The sequence below is a fragment of the Schistocerca piceifrons genome, chromosome X, assembly GCF_021461385.2.
Source record: "Schistocerca piceifrons isolate TAMUIC-IGC-003096 chromosome X, iqSchPice1.1, whole genome shotgun sequence".
NCBI classification, from domain to species: Eukaryota; Metazoa; Arthropoda; class Insecta; order Orthoptera; family Acrididae; genus Schistocerca; species Schistocerca piceifrons.
Window position 1 is genome coordinate 261,232,673 of NC_060149.1, and position 20,824 is coordinate 261,253,496.

Consider the following 20,824-nt stretch of genomic DNA (forward strand, 5'->3'; position numbering starts at 1 on the left):
TCAGGTTTTCACTGCCCGCATGATCCACCACATAAAACGTGAGGGGCCTAACAACAGACTTGTAGGCAGTGGAAGCATCAAACTGGCCAATGATAGGAATTTTCTGTTTATTATAAGTTCTCAGATTTCACGTAACTGGAGACAAGGGAGGGGAGCCCAACTCCAAATACGTACGAGAATTAATGAGAGTTACTGCAGAGCCAGTGTCCACTTGCATGCGAATGGCTTTATCCAGAACACGAACAGTAACAAACAACTTATTTGTTTGAGAAGGCACACAGTTAACATCCATGTCCGATGACTCGTCCTCGTCGACAGGAACTTTAGGGGACTGACACACAGAAGCAATGTGGCCTTTTTTCCTACATGAATTACACATGGCCCAATGTTTTGGACACACGGCCCTGTCATGCTGTACAAAACAACGTGGACAAGAAGGAAGTGCGGAACGAACCTGCTTCTGTGGTTGCTGTTGTCGCTGCGAGCGTTGCGGCCCAATGCAACATTGTTTACATGAGTGAACTGCCGCCACATCTTCGTTCTCCTGTGAAACAGGCAAATTGTCCGTGTCGAAAGTTGACTGTACAGCGCCTACATCACAACACGTGTCTATTTGCGTACCAGCAGCGTGAGACACTTCAAAGGATTGAGCGATGCTTAAAACTTCCGACAATGACGGGTTTGGCAGTTGTAGGGCAGGTTGACGAACTTCTTTATCAGGAGCAAGCCGTAGAATAGCATCCCTAACCATTGAATCAGCATTAGACTCATGATGAGTGTCCGCGACAAACTGACATTTCCTACTCAGACCGTGCAGTTCTGCCGTCCAAGCCCGGTGAGATTGATGGGACTGTTTACGACACCGGTAGAACGCCAAGGGGGCGGCAACAATGTGGGTGTTTTTTCAGTAATAGTTGGACAATAAGTCACACATTTCTTGGAAGGACAGAGAGGCAGGTTCCTGCAGAGGGGCTAACTGAGATAGCAGCTGATAGATCCGTGGGGAAATCCAAGATAGAAATAACGACTTACACATAGGAGTGTCGACAATGCCGAAATCCAAGAAGTGTTGCCCCAAATGCTTCTCATAATCCTCCCAGTCTTCAGCGGCCTCGTCATAAGGAGGGAATGGAGGCGGAGAAGAGAAAGACAGATGATGAGTAAGTGATGTCGACAACGCCTGAATAGCAGCTGTCAACTGTGTTTGTTGTTCAATGAGCGCTTGCATAAGCTGTTCCATGTCTGCCCCGTCACGAACACACAAATCCACAATGCAGTGAAAATATCCCATCATCATAGCCAAAAAGTGTTATAACCTTTAATCACCAATAATTGCGTGGATATTCAAACACACTCACTTAGAAACAATAGCTGGTTACATGATAACAACTCAGTATCTCTTATTCGACTGCCGTGCCGTGACATGCAGCCGGCGCCGTTGGTAGCTAGGTGGCGCTCCCACGCTCAGCCAAGTTGCGGAGTTCCTCTATCGCTGTTTGCGCGTACTGTCATGGCGGCACTGTTAAATGTCGTGGCACTGTTACAACAGGTACTTCCCCCTGATGAGGTAGGCCAATACATGACCAACATGCAGTCCACACACTTGGTTCACATATTTTCTTACTAACTGGACTCTGATGTGCAGTGCAGATACCATTCCACAAAATCTCATCAATTTTTCATCCTAATTTTATGTATGTCTGATGGGCACAAGATTACTACTTACAGATTCACAGAAAGAAAAAGTACTGGGTGTCCAGAATTATAGTTTCTGTTCCAAAACTCTGCAGAAAGAGAACCACTGCTCAGAATGACATCAAAGTTTAACAGCTTATTGTTGAAGCAGGGAGAAACATCATGGAAAAAATAAAAAATAAAAGAAAAATATTAACAGCAATTTGATGAATAGATGGTGCTGTAAGCTTCAGAATATGCACACCAGCAGATGTGTGGCACATGGCTGTTTCTCATTTTGTGTCCAAGATGCCTAACATGGCTGTCTCCATGAAGGATCATTTACTGTTGGTAAAGCTCTTTTACAAGAATGGAGACTGTGCCAGTAGACCTGCATGAGTTCTTTACACTCAAGGGTATGAAAAAAGGCCTTAGTCTGATGTCTACTAAGGGTTGGGAGAAAATGATGACAAAAATTGAAACAACAGATTTTTTTGAAGTGCAGTATGGCAAAGGGATGAAAATGTAGAAAATGTGGAACAGCATTGCAGAAGGGGGTCAAGAGATGGTGTGCAAATATGTAGTGCATGGAAATAGCCTGAATGTTGGACAGGCCTGTGAGCACAGTGTATAAAATCCTACTAAACATTCTCCATTGCTATCCATACAAAAGCATCCATGCTTAGGGTTTGCTTCCTGTTGACCTGTTAGCAAGACAAATGTTCACTCTGGAATTTCTTGCTCATATGGATGTGCACAATGAATGGTCATGGATCATCATATGGATGAAGCCATTTCCATCTACAAGGACATTTCAATATGCAGAATCACAAAATATGGACTATGGAAAATCCATTCGCACGCCAACTGGTACCACTTCATTCTGCTAAGGTGACTGTGTGATGCAGGTTGATGGCATCATTTATCATAGGGCCAAATTTTATTGAGTAGAGAAGTCCTGCTCAGAGGAGTGAAGCCGACGTAGAGGACGTGGGTGGAGCCATTGATGAAGGGATTATAGATACGTCCGCACCCGTGTTGACCAATAAATTGAGTTTCGAAGAAATGTCTGCTACAGACAATCAGCCATTGGTAAAAATGGGGGAATGTATGGAGTGCAGCGTAGTGGGACGCCTGTCTGATCCCCCTCAGGTTTCAGCATCTACTTTGCCCTGCAGAAGGCGTCTGGATGCTGGCAAGGCAACCCCCAATTCTGTGCTGTGTCACTGTCGGCCTTGTGATACCAGCAGTATGGGTGAGCCAGATGTGGCAGAGAGGGAGACTTAGCAAGAGGGGGAAGCTTGTCTTCGTCGATTGCTTCAGGTAGGTATACTGGCACGTACGGGATGTGCGCAGTCTGGGAATGTTTGGAGAGTGGGGAGTGTGAGTGCAGGCCACCAGGCATTGTGGAGGCCAGAGCGGTGGAGCGAGCCTTGCCCCTACCGGCAAATGGGTGAATCTCCAGTGCAGGTGTACCAACCTGTGGCAGAGAACATGGAGGTTGGTGCTGTCACAGGAGAGAGTAAATCGACTCGATGTAACAGGTGTATCTGCATTTCGTTGGGTACCTTAGCAGACCACACCACCCAGACCAGTATATCCGACATAGTTTGCTTGTTGGCCAGCAACCATAGGCAGCACCACAGTTGCTGTGTCCAGTCCCCACGGTGTTCTTTGTATAAAATTTTTAGGATGAGTCTTCCTGGGGGGAACAGGTGTGGCACCCGATAATCGTTTTCTTGGGGAAGTCATACTTTAGAGCCGGTGGCATAGAGAGGAACAGGTTACAGATCAGGTCCCAGTGGTCATGAAGGTGTGTCATGAGTCACAGGAACCTGGAGTTGTCATCAGAAATGTAGTGTATCTAAAAAATGTGCTCTACCAAAATGTCTTCTGACAGCGGCGCTAACTTTGGTAGGTGTCCAGGGAGAGGAGACGGAGGAGAGTTAGGAACCTCTGGGAACAAAGAATTGTCTTTGTGAGCAGTGAAATCCCATTCCAGCCAGGAAATGGTAGCACAGCAGTCCGGCATGGCAGGTGTAGGTGATCCTGTGGAGAAAATGGGTGTAACAGTGGAAGGGGGTATAGGTCCAAAAACACATATGTCACAATTGCCACATGTGTGATCACTGTGCATGCCTGTTGCACTGTGGAAGGACATCATGGCAGGCATGGTCAGGACCATGGAACGAACGGGCAGAAGGGCGGCAGGAGCCAGAGTTCTCGAAACTGATATGCCTGCCAGGGGTGGCAGGCTGTGGAAACAGCAAGTGGGAACCGGAACCCTCTGTGTGGGCAGGGGTGGTAGTTGGGGGCAGATTGTGAACATGTGTGACATGAATTAAAGTCCACAACACATGGCGGTGGCAAAGTTCATCGTGTGGTGATGTACATCACGGGATGGGGATCAGGTTATGTGTCCATCAGTTGCAAAACACTAGCAGCAGGTGCTGGCATGTAAACTGAACTTGCACTATTATGGTCAACCACCTGTGAAAAAGTTCTGGGGATCACCCATGGTGCACTATTAGTGATGATATGTCCTTGGCTAGTATTCATGAGCGTTGTAACAGGTGTGGAGGATGGCTGATTGATACATGTTACATGTTGTGGTAATGGCATCGTTGTACATAGCACCATAGTAATGATCACAGGAGCATGCTGTGAATGAATGTTCAGCTGTGGAGGCAACCTAACCTGTGCATTCAGATAACATTCCAAAGAAACACTGTTCTGAATATTGTGTGAGCTGAACTGCACACGGTGATGAACACAATCCAGCAATAAAAATCCTGAGTCCATTGTTCTGGCCGGAGGTGTAGCAAACAGCCATTGTGATGAGATGAACATCTTTTGTGACGTGGATGTAGTACATGGACTGTAGTCAGCAGGATAAAATCCAGTCACAGGAGACGTGATGAATACATCTGCATAGTTGGTTTGAGTTTCCATGTCCACGAGGAAAGAGTTGTGCGTAGAAGTCATCTACATGTGTATATTTAACCACTCACATAAACAAACTGAATCATCTCAAACTTTTCATTCAAAGAACTCATGAGTGGAGAGAGAGTCCTCATTTGTGGGTCAATGTTTATATTGATGCCACAATTTATTATGGTTAAGAAGGTTAAGAGAAAGTCTAACTCAGCTGCAAATTCTATGTGAAATCTGATAGGGTTTCCATCAAGATCTACAGCTTTGTTCAATATTTCTGTTTTGTAATAATATTTTATCACCTGTGTTTAACTAACTAATTTTTATATTTGTAATGAAGTATGTAATTCAATAGAGTATGTTACTGTATTTATCATTTTCTTTTCAGGTACTATATTTAGCACTAGTACTTTATGCACCTGCTGTTGCTCTCTATCAAGGTAAGGAAATAATTCTCCACCATAAAATAATACCTCATATACTAACAAAAGATATTGTATGTCAGATCTCTTCATGTCAGATGGAAACAGATCTTTGAACTAACTAAACATATTGTAAAACTATAATGTAACTGAATAGATAAAAGATTTATTCACCAAACAGTGTCAGTGACACATACAGAAGTGAAGTAAATTTGCAACAGTCAGTGTTTCCTTCTGATCCCACCCAGTAACTCTCCCCTGACCTGGGGTTCGGGGTAACTTTTCCAAACTCTCCTCATTTCCTAAACCTCACCAGTCCTTTCCTTCATCCCTTTTCCTTCCCCTTCAACTCTCTTACCAGAAGAAGGAGCCAAATGCTCTGAGAACTTGTAAATTTTCTTAACTTTTATATGTATGTGTTCTCCTGCTGCTGCTTGCTGAGTAAGTTTTTCAACTGTCCTGTTACATTATAGTGTTCGGAATTCAGAATTGATTTCTTTTTTGGTATAAACATACTGCAAGGAATCTCTTCAACTCTGTAACTTTCCACTTTTATTAAAGGCTTATAATACTTTTTTATTTAAATTACAAGAAATAAGAATGGAGAAAGATGGAGCAAGTTGGCTGTCAACACATAATGTGTCTCAACAGATGCTCAGCATATACAGGGTGAAGTATTTGCAGTGGTAATATATTTACAGGCAGGATTATAGTCACAGGCTTCCTTTAGGCTTTTGCTGCTCAAGAAGCATGTTTGGTTCATAGACTGATTACCTGTGGTTATGTGACTCAGACAATTTTCACATTCACTAAGATAGCTGTGTGGTTATATTCAGTATGAACCACAAGCCACATCATTGTCTAGGTTGTTTTGAGTGTTGTAAAATATGAACTGGTCAGGATGCTTTAGATCATATATTCTTCATACAGACACAATAAACAAAGGCTAAACTCCATTAGGATGAATAACAACACATCCACAAAGAAAAGTATGAACTTACTGTTTTTCATGAAGAATCAAAACAATTGGCTGACAGTATTTCATGAAGACCTAAAGGAAATTTGGTGTAATTGAAGAAATCTTTCAATGTAGGACAAAATTTTGAATCATAATTACAGTCACACATTTTCTAAGGAGTTCCTTTGACAAACTATTTGATGGACAGGAGAACAACAGAAGAAACACAGCAAACAGATGAAGAATTAGTGTTGGAGGCTGAAACACACCCCCTTATGGGGTACAACAAATAATAAAACATTTTACTGTACATTCTTAATGTTTTATACATAGCGATACCTCAGGATGTTTAACATGCCAGAAAAAAATACACTATTCATATTTATGAAGGAGCTGATAAGCTTTTGTTCCTTCATATTTTATGCATGCTTAGGAAGAGAGTTATTTCAGATTAACTACTGCATGCAGTGAGTTTTGTCAAAATTTAATGACAATGACGTGGCTAGAAATAATTTTTTATGCTCATTGGAATATTCATTAGATCTTCCAAAAGTTATTCTTGATTTTGTACTATTTATCATAATGCTCATCTATTACAGCCACTCCTTCTTTTTGTAATGTTTATCCACTAATGGATGTTTGAAATCACATTTTCCATAACTTCTTGGTTACTTGCAGTGTAATTGAATATCAGTCTAACATTTTGCAGCCAAGATCTCCTCTTTTTCATAATGCCTTACTGCCTTCAACTTTGGCTTTAATGATCAGCTTATTATTATTATTATTATTATTATTATTATTTATATTCTGCACATCTCGTTCTCTGCTATCATGCTTAAGGATTTTGTCATTTGTCATTCTCACCATCCACATACTCTATGGTATATCCATGTCTCAAAAGCTTCTACTTTATTGATGGTGTTTACCTTTAGTGTGTAACCTTCTAAACAATAAAAAATAATAATTAAACATATCAACTTATGAACTTTAAATGTAATTCCAAGTAAAAAACCTCAAAAAATCTAAGTCCTTTTTTTTTTTAATTTTAAGAATGCTTGTTAAGCACGTTCAGTGCAGCATTTTACTTTGCTGTCAAATGACCAATTTTCAGAAGGCCATTTGTAAGATATTTAAATTTGTAAGTCTTTCTATGAGCATTGCTTTAAACATTGTGCTAGAGTCTTGAAATAAGTTCATAATCATTGAGATAATCATAAATTTTGACTTTTTATACTTATATTTAGGCCTATAGATAAACATGTTACTGATCATCATTAATATTCATGTTATCAAACTTGCATGTAAAGACTGGTCTCATGTCAGATATTCTAGAGCAGCATTTACAGAGCTTGGCAAATCCATCTTATCAATAACGGATGTAACATTCTTTTTAGAGAATTTTGCTAGACTACAGACATCTGTTACCAGCATATCATTTATTCAGAAAGCAATCTGCTCCTCTTCATCTATGGTCCTACCTGTTTCTTTATTCATTATATTCCATAATGTCTTCATATTATTGCCTGATGTGGCTGTCTTCTTCTGATAGTGCAGCTAATTTCATAATGGGAATAATTTCTTTTGTATCCTACAGTATAGCTTGTAATAAACTGCAGTATATATATTAGACCTGTTTCTTACAGACAGATACAGTTCCTTCAGTTTTCTTTTAGTCCTAAAATATATCTTTATTCCTCAATATTTTTAACCCTAGTTTAGATTTGGTTGCTTTTGGGAGAAAATAATTGCCATATTTGGTTAGGTCTATATTAACAAATGCACTTTATTTCTATCCATGTTGTGAGCATTTTAAACATCTTTCTAGTTGATGTCTTTGAGCAGTTTCCTAAAAATTCAATTTTTGTCTATTAACCACCCTCTTGGATTTTGATTTAGTAGATTTTGCATCCTGATAAATATGAATACTTAAAACTGGGAAATGCGCATCATCAGATGAAAGGAAGTGGACTATGGTTTTATTCATTATATGTGTCTACAAAAAAGGGATTAATGGCTGTTTTTGAACAGTTAGCTACACTGACTGGAATCCTTATGATGGGAATTATGCTTTTCATCCCGTCTGCTAAATCTCCCTTGACCGGAGTTCTGGGCAACTTTTCTATATTCTACCCCTTTTCCTAAATCTCACCAGCCCTTTTCCATCACCCCTCTTCCTTCCCATTCCACCCTTCTGTCAGAAGAAGAAGCCTCTGTTCCAGAAAGTTTGCAAACTTTAATACCTTTTACATGTGTGTTCTCCTGCCACCACTTAGTGAGTAGATTTTTCCAAGCCAGTTACATTATATTTTCAAAAATTGATACAGAGTGTGTTTGTCAGTTGCCTTAGCCAGCAAGTTCTCCAAGTCTCTCACCCATTGAAATGATTTAGTCATTGGTTGCTCAGAGACCAGCACACAGCAACTCACCAGCCATTATGACTGATAAACTCTGCCATAGAGTTGAAGCAGCATGGAATGACGTGCCCATATTTGTCACCCAAGCTCAGTTCAACAAAGTGCGCAACCAGGTTACAGCTCTTGATCCTTCCAAATGTGGCACCTTTGTGTATTAAATTGTACATGCAGTATATTTATTTATTTATTATTTTTATTTGGTGCTGTGACATCTTCTGTAGATACAGGAAAAGTGAAAATATAATGCAAATATAAACATTACAAATTTTCCACACAAGGACAATACAGAAATTAATCATGATTTCACATTTACTACATGTATGAATTTACTACATGTATGCATGATATCCCACAAGTGATTCCTACAGACAGTACAGTTAGACTATAAATATATATACATATACATCCATAAATGAATCTTAGTAATGTTTACTTCATATACAGGATGGTCCATCTGAAGTTTCGGATGAGATTATCTAAAAAACTATACATTGGGTAAAAATAGTGGGTAAGACAAGTTCGTAAGCTCGAAGGGGGACATCAAATGATGCCACATGTGACCCCCAGCCCCCACCCCCTTGGGTGGGGCGGGGGGAGGGGGGGGGCAACTTTTAAATCTTAAATGGAAACCCCCATTTTTTATTGCAGATTCGGATTCTCCATAAAAAAGGAATCAAGTTTTGTCTGAAACGTTTTTTTAAACCATTGCCAGGTGGCACTGAAATTCAGAAAAATTAAAATTGGGGAAGAACTCCAATTTATTTAGAATGATCCGAGAAGGACGCATAAAATCAATACAAAATATGCGCCAATTCTTTCATTACGTCAAATTAAGGCATTTTTTTACAAAATGTATCCTACCCACCACAGTTTTTGATGGAGGGAGGCGGAATGATATTAAAATCCCATTAGTGAACTCTTCACAATTGCATTACTCACCCGACTGTGGCACTACCATGGCCAGACTGCGAACTATGGCTCAGCTGGGATGGGATCAGACATCACTTCACTTTCAGAGTGTGAACAGTAAACATCAACTGATGAAAGTAAATTATTCTTTAGCGAAACATGGCTCACTATCCTTTTTTCTTTAGCGAAACATGGCTCACTATCCTCCTACAGAGATTGTTGATATGCTGTTAATTTTAGGTGAATGCCATAACAATTACACTGCAGCTGCGCAATTGTATGCAGACTGTTTCCCAAACAGACAACACCCAAGCTAAAACATTATTTGAAATTCCACTCATCACAAATACAATGAAAATGACACTCGTACCCTTACTGTTCTCATCTGTGTTCAACTGGATCCTGAAATTAGTAGTCATACATTTTAGAGACAAACTGGAATACCAACATCAACTGTTTTGAGGATTTTGAAGGCACACAAATATCATGAGTATCATATCACACTGACACAGACATTAACACTGGAAGATATGTAAATATGTGTGTATTTCTGCCAATGGGCCTTGGAAATGATAAGAGGTGATAATGTTTTTTTTTAGATACATTAAGTTCACCAATGAAGCAACATTCAAAAACAATGGTGAATTAAATCATCATGATTGTCATTATTGGTCCCCTGTCAATCCACACTGGCACAGACCCGTTGACAAATCAACACAAATGGTTGTTAATGGTCTGGTGTGGAATTTTAAATGGTTACTTGATAGGTCTGTATTTTTTTCACCAAAATGTTACAGGGTGCACATGAGATGCAGTTCCTTACATATTTTTCTACATCACTGCAATGTGTTTTCCACCAAAATCTTTCAACTACACATCTACCAGTTGTCCATTTTCCTCTGTGACCTGATAATACATGGTTGTACACTCAGTAGAATACTTCCAGTTTCAGTGCTGCAGGAACTACAATATGAGGCCTGCAACTTGTAGATCTGCATAGCAAGCCTTCTTGAATTTCAAACTGAGATTGTGTTTGAAAAAATTTACATTCACTGTCAGCTGCTTGTGCCTTCATCCAATCTATCTGGCTTCCATCTACTACTTGCAAAGCTGCAATCTTTCTGGTTAGAACATCAGCATTTAAGTGTTTGACTCTTGACTTATGAATTATCTCATAATCAAACTCACTCAATTTTAATGCCCATCTTGCAAATCAGCTTGATGGATCTTTGAGTCCTAATAACCATTTTAAAGATGTGTGGTCTGTAACTACTTTGAATTTATGACTGTACAAGTAGCAACAAAAATAATAGATTCTGTATACAACTGCTAATATTTCTTTTTCAGTTGTTGAATAATTGATTTCAGCCTTATTCAATTGGCTAGAGGTATATGCCACCAGATGTTCTTTTCCATCATCATTCTGACTTAAGATACAGCCCAAAGCATCCTTGACTGCATCACATGCAAGTATGAACTCCTGTTCAAAGTCAGGGAATATTAACACATCATTTGATACTAATATCTCCTTGAGTTTCTCAAACACTTCTTGGCATTGTGATGTCCACTGCAAACTAGCACCTTTTTTTAGCAACTTAGTTAATGGTCATGCAATTTCAGTGAATCCCTTCACCAATTTGGAATAATAATTCTGTAACCCAATGAATAACTGTAATTGTTTTGTAGTTTGTGGTGTTGTAACGTAATGTACAGTGGAAGCAAACTGAGGATCTGCCCTCACTCTGTCTTGACTGATAATATGTCCAACACAAGTTATCTGTGTCTGACCAACATGGCTTTTCTCCACACTTAGCATAAGGTGTGCTGCCCTCAATCTACTAAACATTTCATCCAGGTGTTTAACATGATCTTCTACATTTTACAAGCCAAATGGCATTCTTCAATATTGCTAGTGACCTGAATTTGCTGCGAAAACAGTTTTGGGTCTGTCTTCAGAAAATATTTCTAGTTGGTAATAACCATTTCTAAGATCACTTGTTGAGAAATATTTACATTTTCCTAGGTTGTTTAATGTATTTGTTATGTTCCATATTAGGTATTGGGTTTTAAGGTGAAATCCATTCAACCATGGCATAATAGCTCTGAACATTTTATTAATTGTGAGACATGCATCCATTGTGGTTCATGTGTTCAAGTAACAATAGTCACAGCAAAATCAATATTTTCTGGTACCAACTGATTTTTTGCATACAAGGGCAATATTTGCTGACCAAGGCCTATTGCTATGCTCGATAATACCCTCACACCATTGCTGGCCTATAAATTCATCTACTAGTGGCTGTAGGTGTTTTGCTATCCTGTATAGTTTCCCATCAACTGGTGAATTATCACCTGTTGGTATGTGGTGTTGTGATAGGTGTTACTGGTAGTGAACCACCTGAATAGGATAAGTCTGAATATTCTCACAACAAAGCTTCTATGGCTCCTCATTCAACATATTTCAAGTGATGAACCATGTCACATAGTGCAGAGGCATTGGTGGCTTTTTAGATGCTGTGATCACAGTGTGACCCTTCAATATCCTCACCTTTAAGTTCCTCTAAACTTGCTATAAGTAATTCTTTTGGGAGATTCACTTCAACTGTCCCAAAGTTATCCAAGCTTACCTGAATCATCAGTTCTTCATTAATGTGGGTTAAATACACAACTCTTCTTTGTATAAAACTACGCATTTCTTCTAATGTTGTATTGTTCTGCAATGGCTCAACCACACATAATCTCTGCTGTGGCGCACTGGTGTCTAGAGATACCCAAACCAAATTCCCGGTACCAGCAGGTACTTTGTCATGCATAATCTTCTTTAATGTACATGTACACAGTTCAGTTGGTGACACCTCAGCAATCAGTGTACCTTGTGACACTGAAACATTTACAGCTGTTGGATCCACTGGAAACAAGTACCCACCAAGTTCAGCTGTGCACTGTGAAAGATTAATTTTTGCAAGATGCCTATCCAGTAAATCAAGTCCAAGAATTGCAGAATATCCTTGCACAACAGTAGGCAACACTTCCATATACTCATGAAACTTTATTGTTTCAAAGCTAAAAACTAGCTTTCTTTTCCCCAGTGATACCAAGTCATTGTTTCCCACTCCATATAATTTATACCTCAGAGTTCCCAGTGCTCTCCTACCCATGAGATCTAGACTAATAATACACAAGTGCTCCAGTATTGACTAGCAATTTACATTCTTTACCATTTACAAACCCATTAAACAACAATCCATCTCTGCCTTAGTGTCTGCAGTAATCTGACTAACCAGAAATATTTTCCAGTGGACAAAACACCCCCATTTAAGCTTAACATTTTCCATTGATTATGTCCTTTATTTTGCTTCCCATTCCCTCACTTTTTTGCCTTGTGACCAAAATGTCCACATCTGTAAAATTATGGTTGACTGCATTGTGCCTTCTAGAATGCCCTTCCTTCCCACAACAGTATCGACTCTTTTTAGAAGCAAAAAGTTGCTTATCTGTATAGCAATATCTACCTTCTGCAGATGCATGGCAATACACAGTGCTGCAACCAAATCCTCTGGATTTTCCATTAGGACTCTTTGTGAAAACTCCACAGGAATTCCTTGCAAAAACACATTGAGTGATCAGTTGTGTGACTCCCTGAGTATGACATGATCCATGTCAGAATTTCCCACCAGTTCATATGTTTTCACATTTATTTTACAGATTCTGTCTGAAAAAGTCTTTACAGTCTCATTTGCCTCTTGCATCAACCCACTCAACTTTCCCCTAAAAAGCCTGGCACTAATTTGATTACTGTGTCTCTGACACATACCTTCCACTAACTGCTCAAATGTACTTGCTTTGCTCAGCGTCTCATAACACATCACATATATCTTGGCTTCACCTGTAAGGTGTAAATTAACCAATTTACACCTGCAGAGTAATTTCATCTGATCAATTACACATTCTGGCTGTAGTAAATACATCACTATTGAAAACCGTGATGTCCTCTGTTGATCTGCTGGAGAAGGGAATGATGGGGTGAGCTATTAAAGAATCTACTGAAAAGTGGGGCATTGCTGCTGTGACTTAAATTCACTTGAACCCAGCCATGAATCTCGCATGGCCCGCAAAGATTCTAACTATTCCACCAATTCCTCATGGCATAACTTCTCTCGAGCATTTTCCTCTAATAATTGTGACATGTTTCTTTAAAGTGACTATACTATCACTGGTAGTAACTGACCTCATGCCTAGCATGTTTGTGCAGTTTATCACTGCCTTATATGTATACCAAAAATATCTGTGCCAATATATACCAGAGAGGAAAAATACAATTTACACTGACTTGGTTATTTTTTTTGCCTGATCATCACCCAGCAACACTCAGTACACTCCTGTGCTGTGTGGCCATAATGTCTACATGTAGAACAAGTTAACAGTACAAACTAAGTGCATAGTTCACTATGACTTGTTAAGTTACAAATAGCACATGCCACCAGTACCAAATACATTTCTATACAATTGCCTCTGAAGTTTGATAAATCAACAGGCTCCATTGGTTTTTCAAAACATACTTTCGACATAGAACTTCCATCACTATGTCTAAATTCTGCCATAACATGAAAGAAAACATTTTTTGTACTCACTGTGTTATGGTTACGGCTGGGAATTATGGACACAATGGAAGCAGACCACTGCATCCAAATTCTAGGTGCTGGAGTTGAACACCTCCAATGCCAAATCCTCTGATGACAGCATCAAAGTGCATACTTCTGGCATCAACTTACAGAGGGGCCAAGTGAAGACACCTCTGCATGAAGTCAGGATAGCAGTTGGGTACCTATGAAGCATCTCTGACACTAGTAAACATTGTTAAAGTTCAATTACTTATTAACTATTTTTACAGTCATCTTTTCCACACTGGTCTTGAAGCCAATGCTTTGTTCAGCTGCGTGCTCAATTCTGCTGACGGCTGCCAAGTCAGCTTCTCATATGCAAGCACAGGGGAAGAGTGGGTGACCTTGTGCCGTGGAGCATTGCTGGCAGTGGTCCAGCGTGAATGGTCTCGTATTAACTGCTACAGTGTCCTCGATCCCACTCTGAATTCTATGTTGACCCTTGATGAACTACGCGCAATGTGGTATTATCAGTAGTCATGTGGTCAGTCAATCTCCTTCCTACTGGCCAGGTAGGTTTCAGCAGCTGGAGGTGCTGAAAAGTAACATGGACCCCACAAGGCCTTGCTGCTGGTTTCTGCCCTGAAGTCTGGTGCTGCCTGCACTCCACAATGCAGTGTTATTGAAAGACAGTCAGCTTCTTCACTTAGGCAGTGAACGGTATGAAATTCATCAGGTGAAGGCCGTCACCTCAGTTACATCTTCAGCTGGTTTGTAAACCATTCTGGAGTATCTATGACATAGATTCATTGCAGTATCATAATCATGGAATCAGCTGCCATCAATCCCAATGATCAACTCCTTGAGAGCTGAAAACTTGAGTACTTAAAGGGAGCTAACATGAGGCTAGGACTCAATGCTTGGTTCGTAGTGACCATATGTGTCCTGCTTATTCTGCTGTATTTGCTTAATAGGCTCTTAACTGCTGTGTAGGTTCTCTGATTCTTATGAAACAGGTACAATTTCTATCAACATCTCTTACAAGCCACAAAATATTCATGTCACATTTCTGTCAGTTTTTTGTCCCATGCTGTTTTCTGCTAAGCTTGTCCTCTCTCTCTCTTGGTGTGGTGTTGTAACATACTAAGGCCTGACTCACTTGCAAAACACTGCTTATTTCCTGGTTCTGTCTCTGCCTATGTCGTGACCACAAGGTGAATGAGTTTTAGTAAAATTTTCTAATTTTCAACCTATTACTATTCTGTGCTGTAACACTACTGAAGTGCTGACATCATTTCTCCTGCTACCACCTGTCTGGCTTGTGAATCTGTGCCACTGTCCACCTCTTCCTGTCGTGTTCTGAACTAGCAAGTCCTGCCATCTAGGGGCAGCCTGTGCCATTGGGTGCTGACTGCAGCAAGATTATGCCTTCAATTGCTGCACTGATTATGGTTAATAAACTGTTTATTACTCTCTCATTGCTCCTACAGCTCTACAATGGCCAGCCATATGGTGCTGTGTACCTGCTTCCTTGTCAACCATTGTTCACATCAATGCAACCTGTTGTGAGGTCAGTTAACACTCGGGCCAATGTGACCTCGCTATAGAGTAACATAATCAGACCAGCAAAAGTTACACACTCATGTTATGCAACCATTCATTGTTTATTTAAGTCATCTAGAGTTTTACTATTTGTGACGTATTTAACTACAATCCCCCACGTATCATGGACCTTGCCATTGGTGGGATGGCTTGCACGCATCAGTGATACAGATAGCCATACCATTGATGCAATCACAGTGCAGGGGTATGTGCTGGGAAGCAGCATAGCAAAAGCATTGTCTTAGGCAAGATAGAAACAAAGCCCAGACCTACCACAGTAGTGCAAGTTTATATGTCAGGTATCTCCATAGATGCTGAAGATATTGAAGACATGTGTGATTAGATGAAAGAAATTATTCAGAACTTTCGGTAGAGGAAAATTTAACTGTGATGGGGGACTGGAATTCAATAATAAGAAAAGGAAGAGAAGGAAAAGTAGTTGGTGAATACGGACTGAGGGAAAGGAATGAAAGAGAAAGCTATCTGCTTGAATTTTGCATAGGACATAATTTAATCATCACTAACACTTGGTTTAAGAATCATAGAAGAAGGTTGTATATATGGAAGAGATCTGAAGACACTGAAAGATTTCAGATTGAGTGTATAATTGTTAGTCACAATTTTAGGAACCAGGTTTTATTTTGTAAGATATTTCCAGGGCAGATGTGAACTCTGACTACAGTTTGTTGGGTATGTACTGTAGATTAAAAGTGAAGAAATTGCTAAAAAGTAGAAAATAAATGGGGTGAAACCTGGATAAGTTGAAACAATTAGAGATTGTTGAGAGTTTCAGAGGGATCATTAGACAATGATTGACTAAAACAGGGGAAAGGAATATAGTATAACATGAATGTCTGACATCGAAATAAGTGTCCAAGGAACAGAAAAGCAACTGAAATCACTCAACAGAGGAAAGTCCACTGGACCTGATGGGATACCAATTTGATTTTACACAGAGTACGTGAAAAAACTTGCCCCCCTTCTAACAGCCATGTACCGCAAGTCTCTAGAGCAACAGAAGGTTCCAAATGATTGGAAAAGAGCACAGGTAGTCCCAGTTTTCAAGAAGGGTCGTAGAGCAGATGCGCAAAACTATAGGCCTATATCTCTGACATCAATCTGTTGTAGAAGTTTAGAACATGTTTTTTGCTCACATATCATGTCATTTCTGGAAACCCAGAGTCTACTCTGTAGGAATCAACATGGATTCCAGAAACAACAATCATGTAAGACCCAACTCGCTTTATTTGTTCATGAGACCCAGAAAATATTAGATACAGGCTCCCAGATAGATGCCATTTTCATAGACTTCCGGAAGGTGTTTGATACAGTTCTGCACTGTCACCTGATAAACAAAGTAAGAGCCTACGGAATATCAGACCAGCTGTGTGGCTGGATTGAAGAGTTTTTAGCAAACAGAACACAGCACGTTGTTCTTAATGGAGAGACATCTACAGACATTAAAGTAACCTCTGGCGTGTCACAGGGGAGTGTTATGGGACCATTGCTTTTCACAATATATATAAATGACCCAGTAGATAGTGTCGGAAGTTCCATGCGGTTTTTCGCGGATGATGCTGTAGTATACAGAGAAGTTGCAGCATTAGAAAATTGCAGCGAAATGCAGGAAGATCTGCAGCAGATAGGCACTTGGTGCAGGGAGTGACAACTGACCCTTAACATAGACAAATGTAATGTATTGCGAATACATAGAAAGAAGGATCCTTTATTGTATGATTATATGATAGCGGAACAAACACTGGTAGCAGTTACTTCTGTAAAATATCTGGGAGTATGCGTACGGAATGATTTGAAGTGGAATGATCATGTAAAATTAATTGTTGGTAAGGTGGGTGCCACGTTGAGATTCATTGGGAGAGTCCTTAGAAAATGTAGTCCATCGACAAAGGAGGTGGCTTACAAAACACTCGTTTGACCTATACTTGAGTATTGCTCATCAGTGTGGGATCCATACCAAGTCAGTTGACAGAGGAGATAGAGAAGATCCAAAGAAGAGTGGCACGTTTCGTCACAGGGTTATTTGGTAAGCGTGGTAGCGTTATGGAGATGTTTAGCAAACTAAACTGGCAGACTCTGCAAGAGATGTGCTCTGCATCACGTTGTTGCTTGTTGTCCAGGTTTTGAGAGAGTGCATTTCTAGATGAGGTATCGATTATTTTGCTTCCCCCTACTTATACCTCCCGAGGAGATCACAAATGTAAAATTAGAGAGATTCAAGCACGCATAGAGGCTTTCCCGCACTCGTTCTTCCCACAAACCATATGCGACTGGAACAGGAAAGGGAGGTAATGACAGTGTCATGTAAAATGCCCTCCACCACACACCTTTGTGTGGCTTGTGGAGTATAAATGTAGATGTAGATATAGATATAGATGTTGATGTAGATGTAGAATAGGTAGCTTTGAGAGATGAAACGGTGAAGGCAGCAGAGGATCAAATAGGTAAAAAGACAAGGCCTAAAGAAATCCTTGGATAACACAAGAAATATTGAATTTAATTTATGAAAGGAAAAACTATAAAAATGCTAGGTAAAAAGACAAGGCCTAAAGAAATCCTTGGATAACACAAGAAATATTGAATTTAATTTATGAAAGGAAAAACTATAAAAATGCAGCAAAAGAAGCAGAAAAAAGTGAATACAAACATCTAAAAAATATGATTGGCAGGAAGTCCAACATGACTAAACAGGAATGGCTAGAGGTAAAATGTAATGATTTAGAACCATATTTCACTAAGGGAAAGATAGATTCTGCCTATAGGAAAATAAAAGAGGCTTTTGGAGAAAAGGGAAGCAGATCTATAAATACATAGGGCCCAGATGGAAAACCAGTTCTAAGCAAAGAGGCGAAAGCTGAAAGGTAAAAGGAGTATATAGAGGGTCTATACAGTGGAGATGAACTTGAAGGCAGTATTGTAGAAATGGAAGAAGATGAAGATGAGTTGGGAGATATAATACTGAGAAAAGAATCTGACAGAACACTGAAAGACCTAAGTCACAACAAGGCCTTGGGAGTAGATGACCGTCCATCAGAACTGTTGTTAACCTTGGGAGACCCAGCCATGGCAAAACTCTTCTTTTTGGTGTGCAAGGTGTATGGGGCCACCAGAATACCCTCATACTTCAAAAAGAATATAATAATTCCCATTCCAAAGAAGTCAGTTGCTACAGGTGTGAAAATTGCCAAACTATCAGTTTGGCAAGTCATGGTGGCAAAATACTAACATGAATTCTTTACAGAAGAGTGGGAAAACTGATAGAAGTTGATCTTGAGGATCATCAGTTTCGATTCTAGAGAAATAAGACAATACAGACTCCATGACATATCTTATAAGATAGGTTAAGGAAAGGCAAACCTACGTTTATAGTGTTTGTAGACTTATAGAAATATTTTGACAATGCTGACTGTAATACTCTCTTTGAAATTATTAAGATAGCAGGGGTAAAATACTGGGAGTGAAAAACTATTTACAACTTGCACAGAAACCAGACAGCAGTCAAGGGACATGAAAGGGAAGCAGCAGTTGAGACTGAAGTGAGACAGGGTTGAAGTCTATCCCTGATATTATTCAATCTGCACTATCAGCAAGCAGTAACAGAAACCAAAGGAAAATTTGGAGTAGGGATTAAAGTTCAGGGAGAACAAATAAAAACTGTGAGGTTTGCCAAAAATATTGTAATTCTGACAGAGACAGCAAATAACTTGGAAACCAGTTGAATGGGACAGACAGTGTCTTGATAGAAGGATATAGGACGAACATCAACAAAAGCAAAACAAGAATAATGGAATGCAGTTGAATTAAATCATGTGATGCTGAGGGAATTGGATTAGGAAATGAGACACTTAAAGTAGTAGATAAGTTTTGCTATTTGGGCAGAAAAATAACTGATGATGGCCAAAATAGAGAGTATGTAAAATTTAAACTGGCAATGGCAAGAAAAATGTTTCAAAAGAAGAGAAATTTGTTAACATGAAATATAGATGTAAGCATTAGGAAGTTTTTTCTGAAAGTATTCATAAGTATTGTAGCCATGCATGGAAGGAAATATATACAATAAACTGTTTAGACAAGAAGAGAATAGAAACTCTTGAAAAATGATGCTGCAGAAGAATTCTGAAGATTAGATGGGTAGATTATGTAATTAATTAGGAGGCACTGAATACAATTGAAGAGAAAAGAAATTTGTGACACAATGTGACTGGATGAAGGGTTCAGTTGATAGGACACATGCTGAGGCATCAAGGGATCAGCAATTTAGTACTGGATGTACGTTTGTGGGGGTAGAAACCATAGAGGGAGACTAAAAGATGAATACAGTAAGCAGATTCAAAAGGATCTAAGTTGCAGTAGTTGTTTGGAGATGAAGAAGCTTGCACAGGACAGAGTAACATGGAGAGCTCCATCGAACCGGTCTTCAGATTGAAGACCACAACACAACATGTTAGTAGAAAGTCAGCAAGAACAAAAAATGATCTAGTTTTTGCTTGGTTATAGATGGAAACATTTTTCTAAATTTTGAGCTTCATATAGCCAAAAGATAGACTTCCTAAATGGTGTTATAGTCTAGTATACCAAATTTAAATGCTGATCCAATGTTATGTTAAGGGTAGTAGGATAAAGAAAGAGGTATGGGAAGAATGACTTCACAGGTATGTCCAGTTATCAATTTTCAGTGTGATTTAACAGTTACCTGTTACTTAAGATTCAGTTTGAAACCTAGGTTTTGTACTCACATTAATAATGAATAAAGGTTGGGAGTCACAACCTGAAATGATAGAAGCAATACTGGCTCTTAGATACAGCTGTGTGTCATTAGCTTCAAAATGGCATTATAAGAATAAGACATAGATAAGGTAACACTGATGTTCATGGAGAAAACAATGCATCAGACAGTCTTCAGAGCTCATAAATGTCACATTGGTATTTTTTCAGTGTTAAATAACCCACTTCAAAACTCAAAATAATAGACCACCCTTTCATCAAGTCAAACATAGTTGTAATAGATTCAGTGTTTCCATGCACACCACATGATTTCTATTCAGTCTACAGCATGGTGTATAATCTTTGTCTTTTGTGCCTTCTCTCACTACCTCAGACAAAAATGGATTTTACATATGTTTCATTTTCCAGAAATGTTCATTTTTCACTTTCTACTAGTGTATTTTGGTTCAGAATGACAAACATTATAATTGAAATTTGTTTTTCATATTTTTGCAGTCACTGGCCTGAAGACTGAAATAATTGTTTCTGTGATGTACATAGTGGTTATATTCTACACAACAATAGTGA

The 20,824-nt window shown here is 39.3% G+C and overlaps 1 protein-coding gene across 1 annotated transcript in view; it reads left to right on the top strand.

The window, feature by feature from the left end:
- LOC124721935 (sodium-coupled monocarboxylate transporter 1-like) overlaps nucleotides 1-20,824 on the top strand; it is a 243,272-nt gene that overhangs the window by 169,669 nt on the left and 52,779 nt on the right. Inside the window, exons 5-6 of the mRNA XM_047247093.1 lie at nucleotides 4,997-5,048; nucleotides 20,753-20,820. Of these exons, the coding sequence (XP_047103049.1) occupies nucleotides 4,997-5,048; nucleotides 20,753-20,820 (120 nt within the window). The remainder of the gene's footprint in view (nucleotides 1-4,996; nucleotides 5,049-20,752; nucleotides 20,821-20,824) is intronic.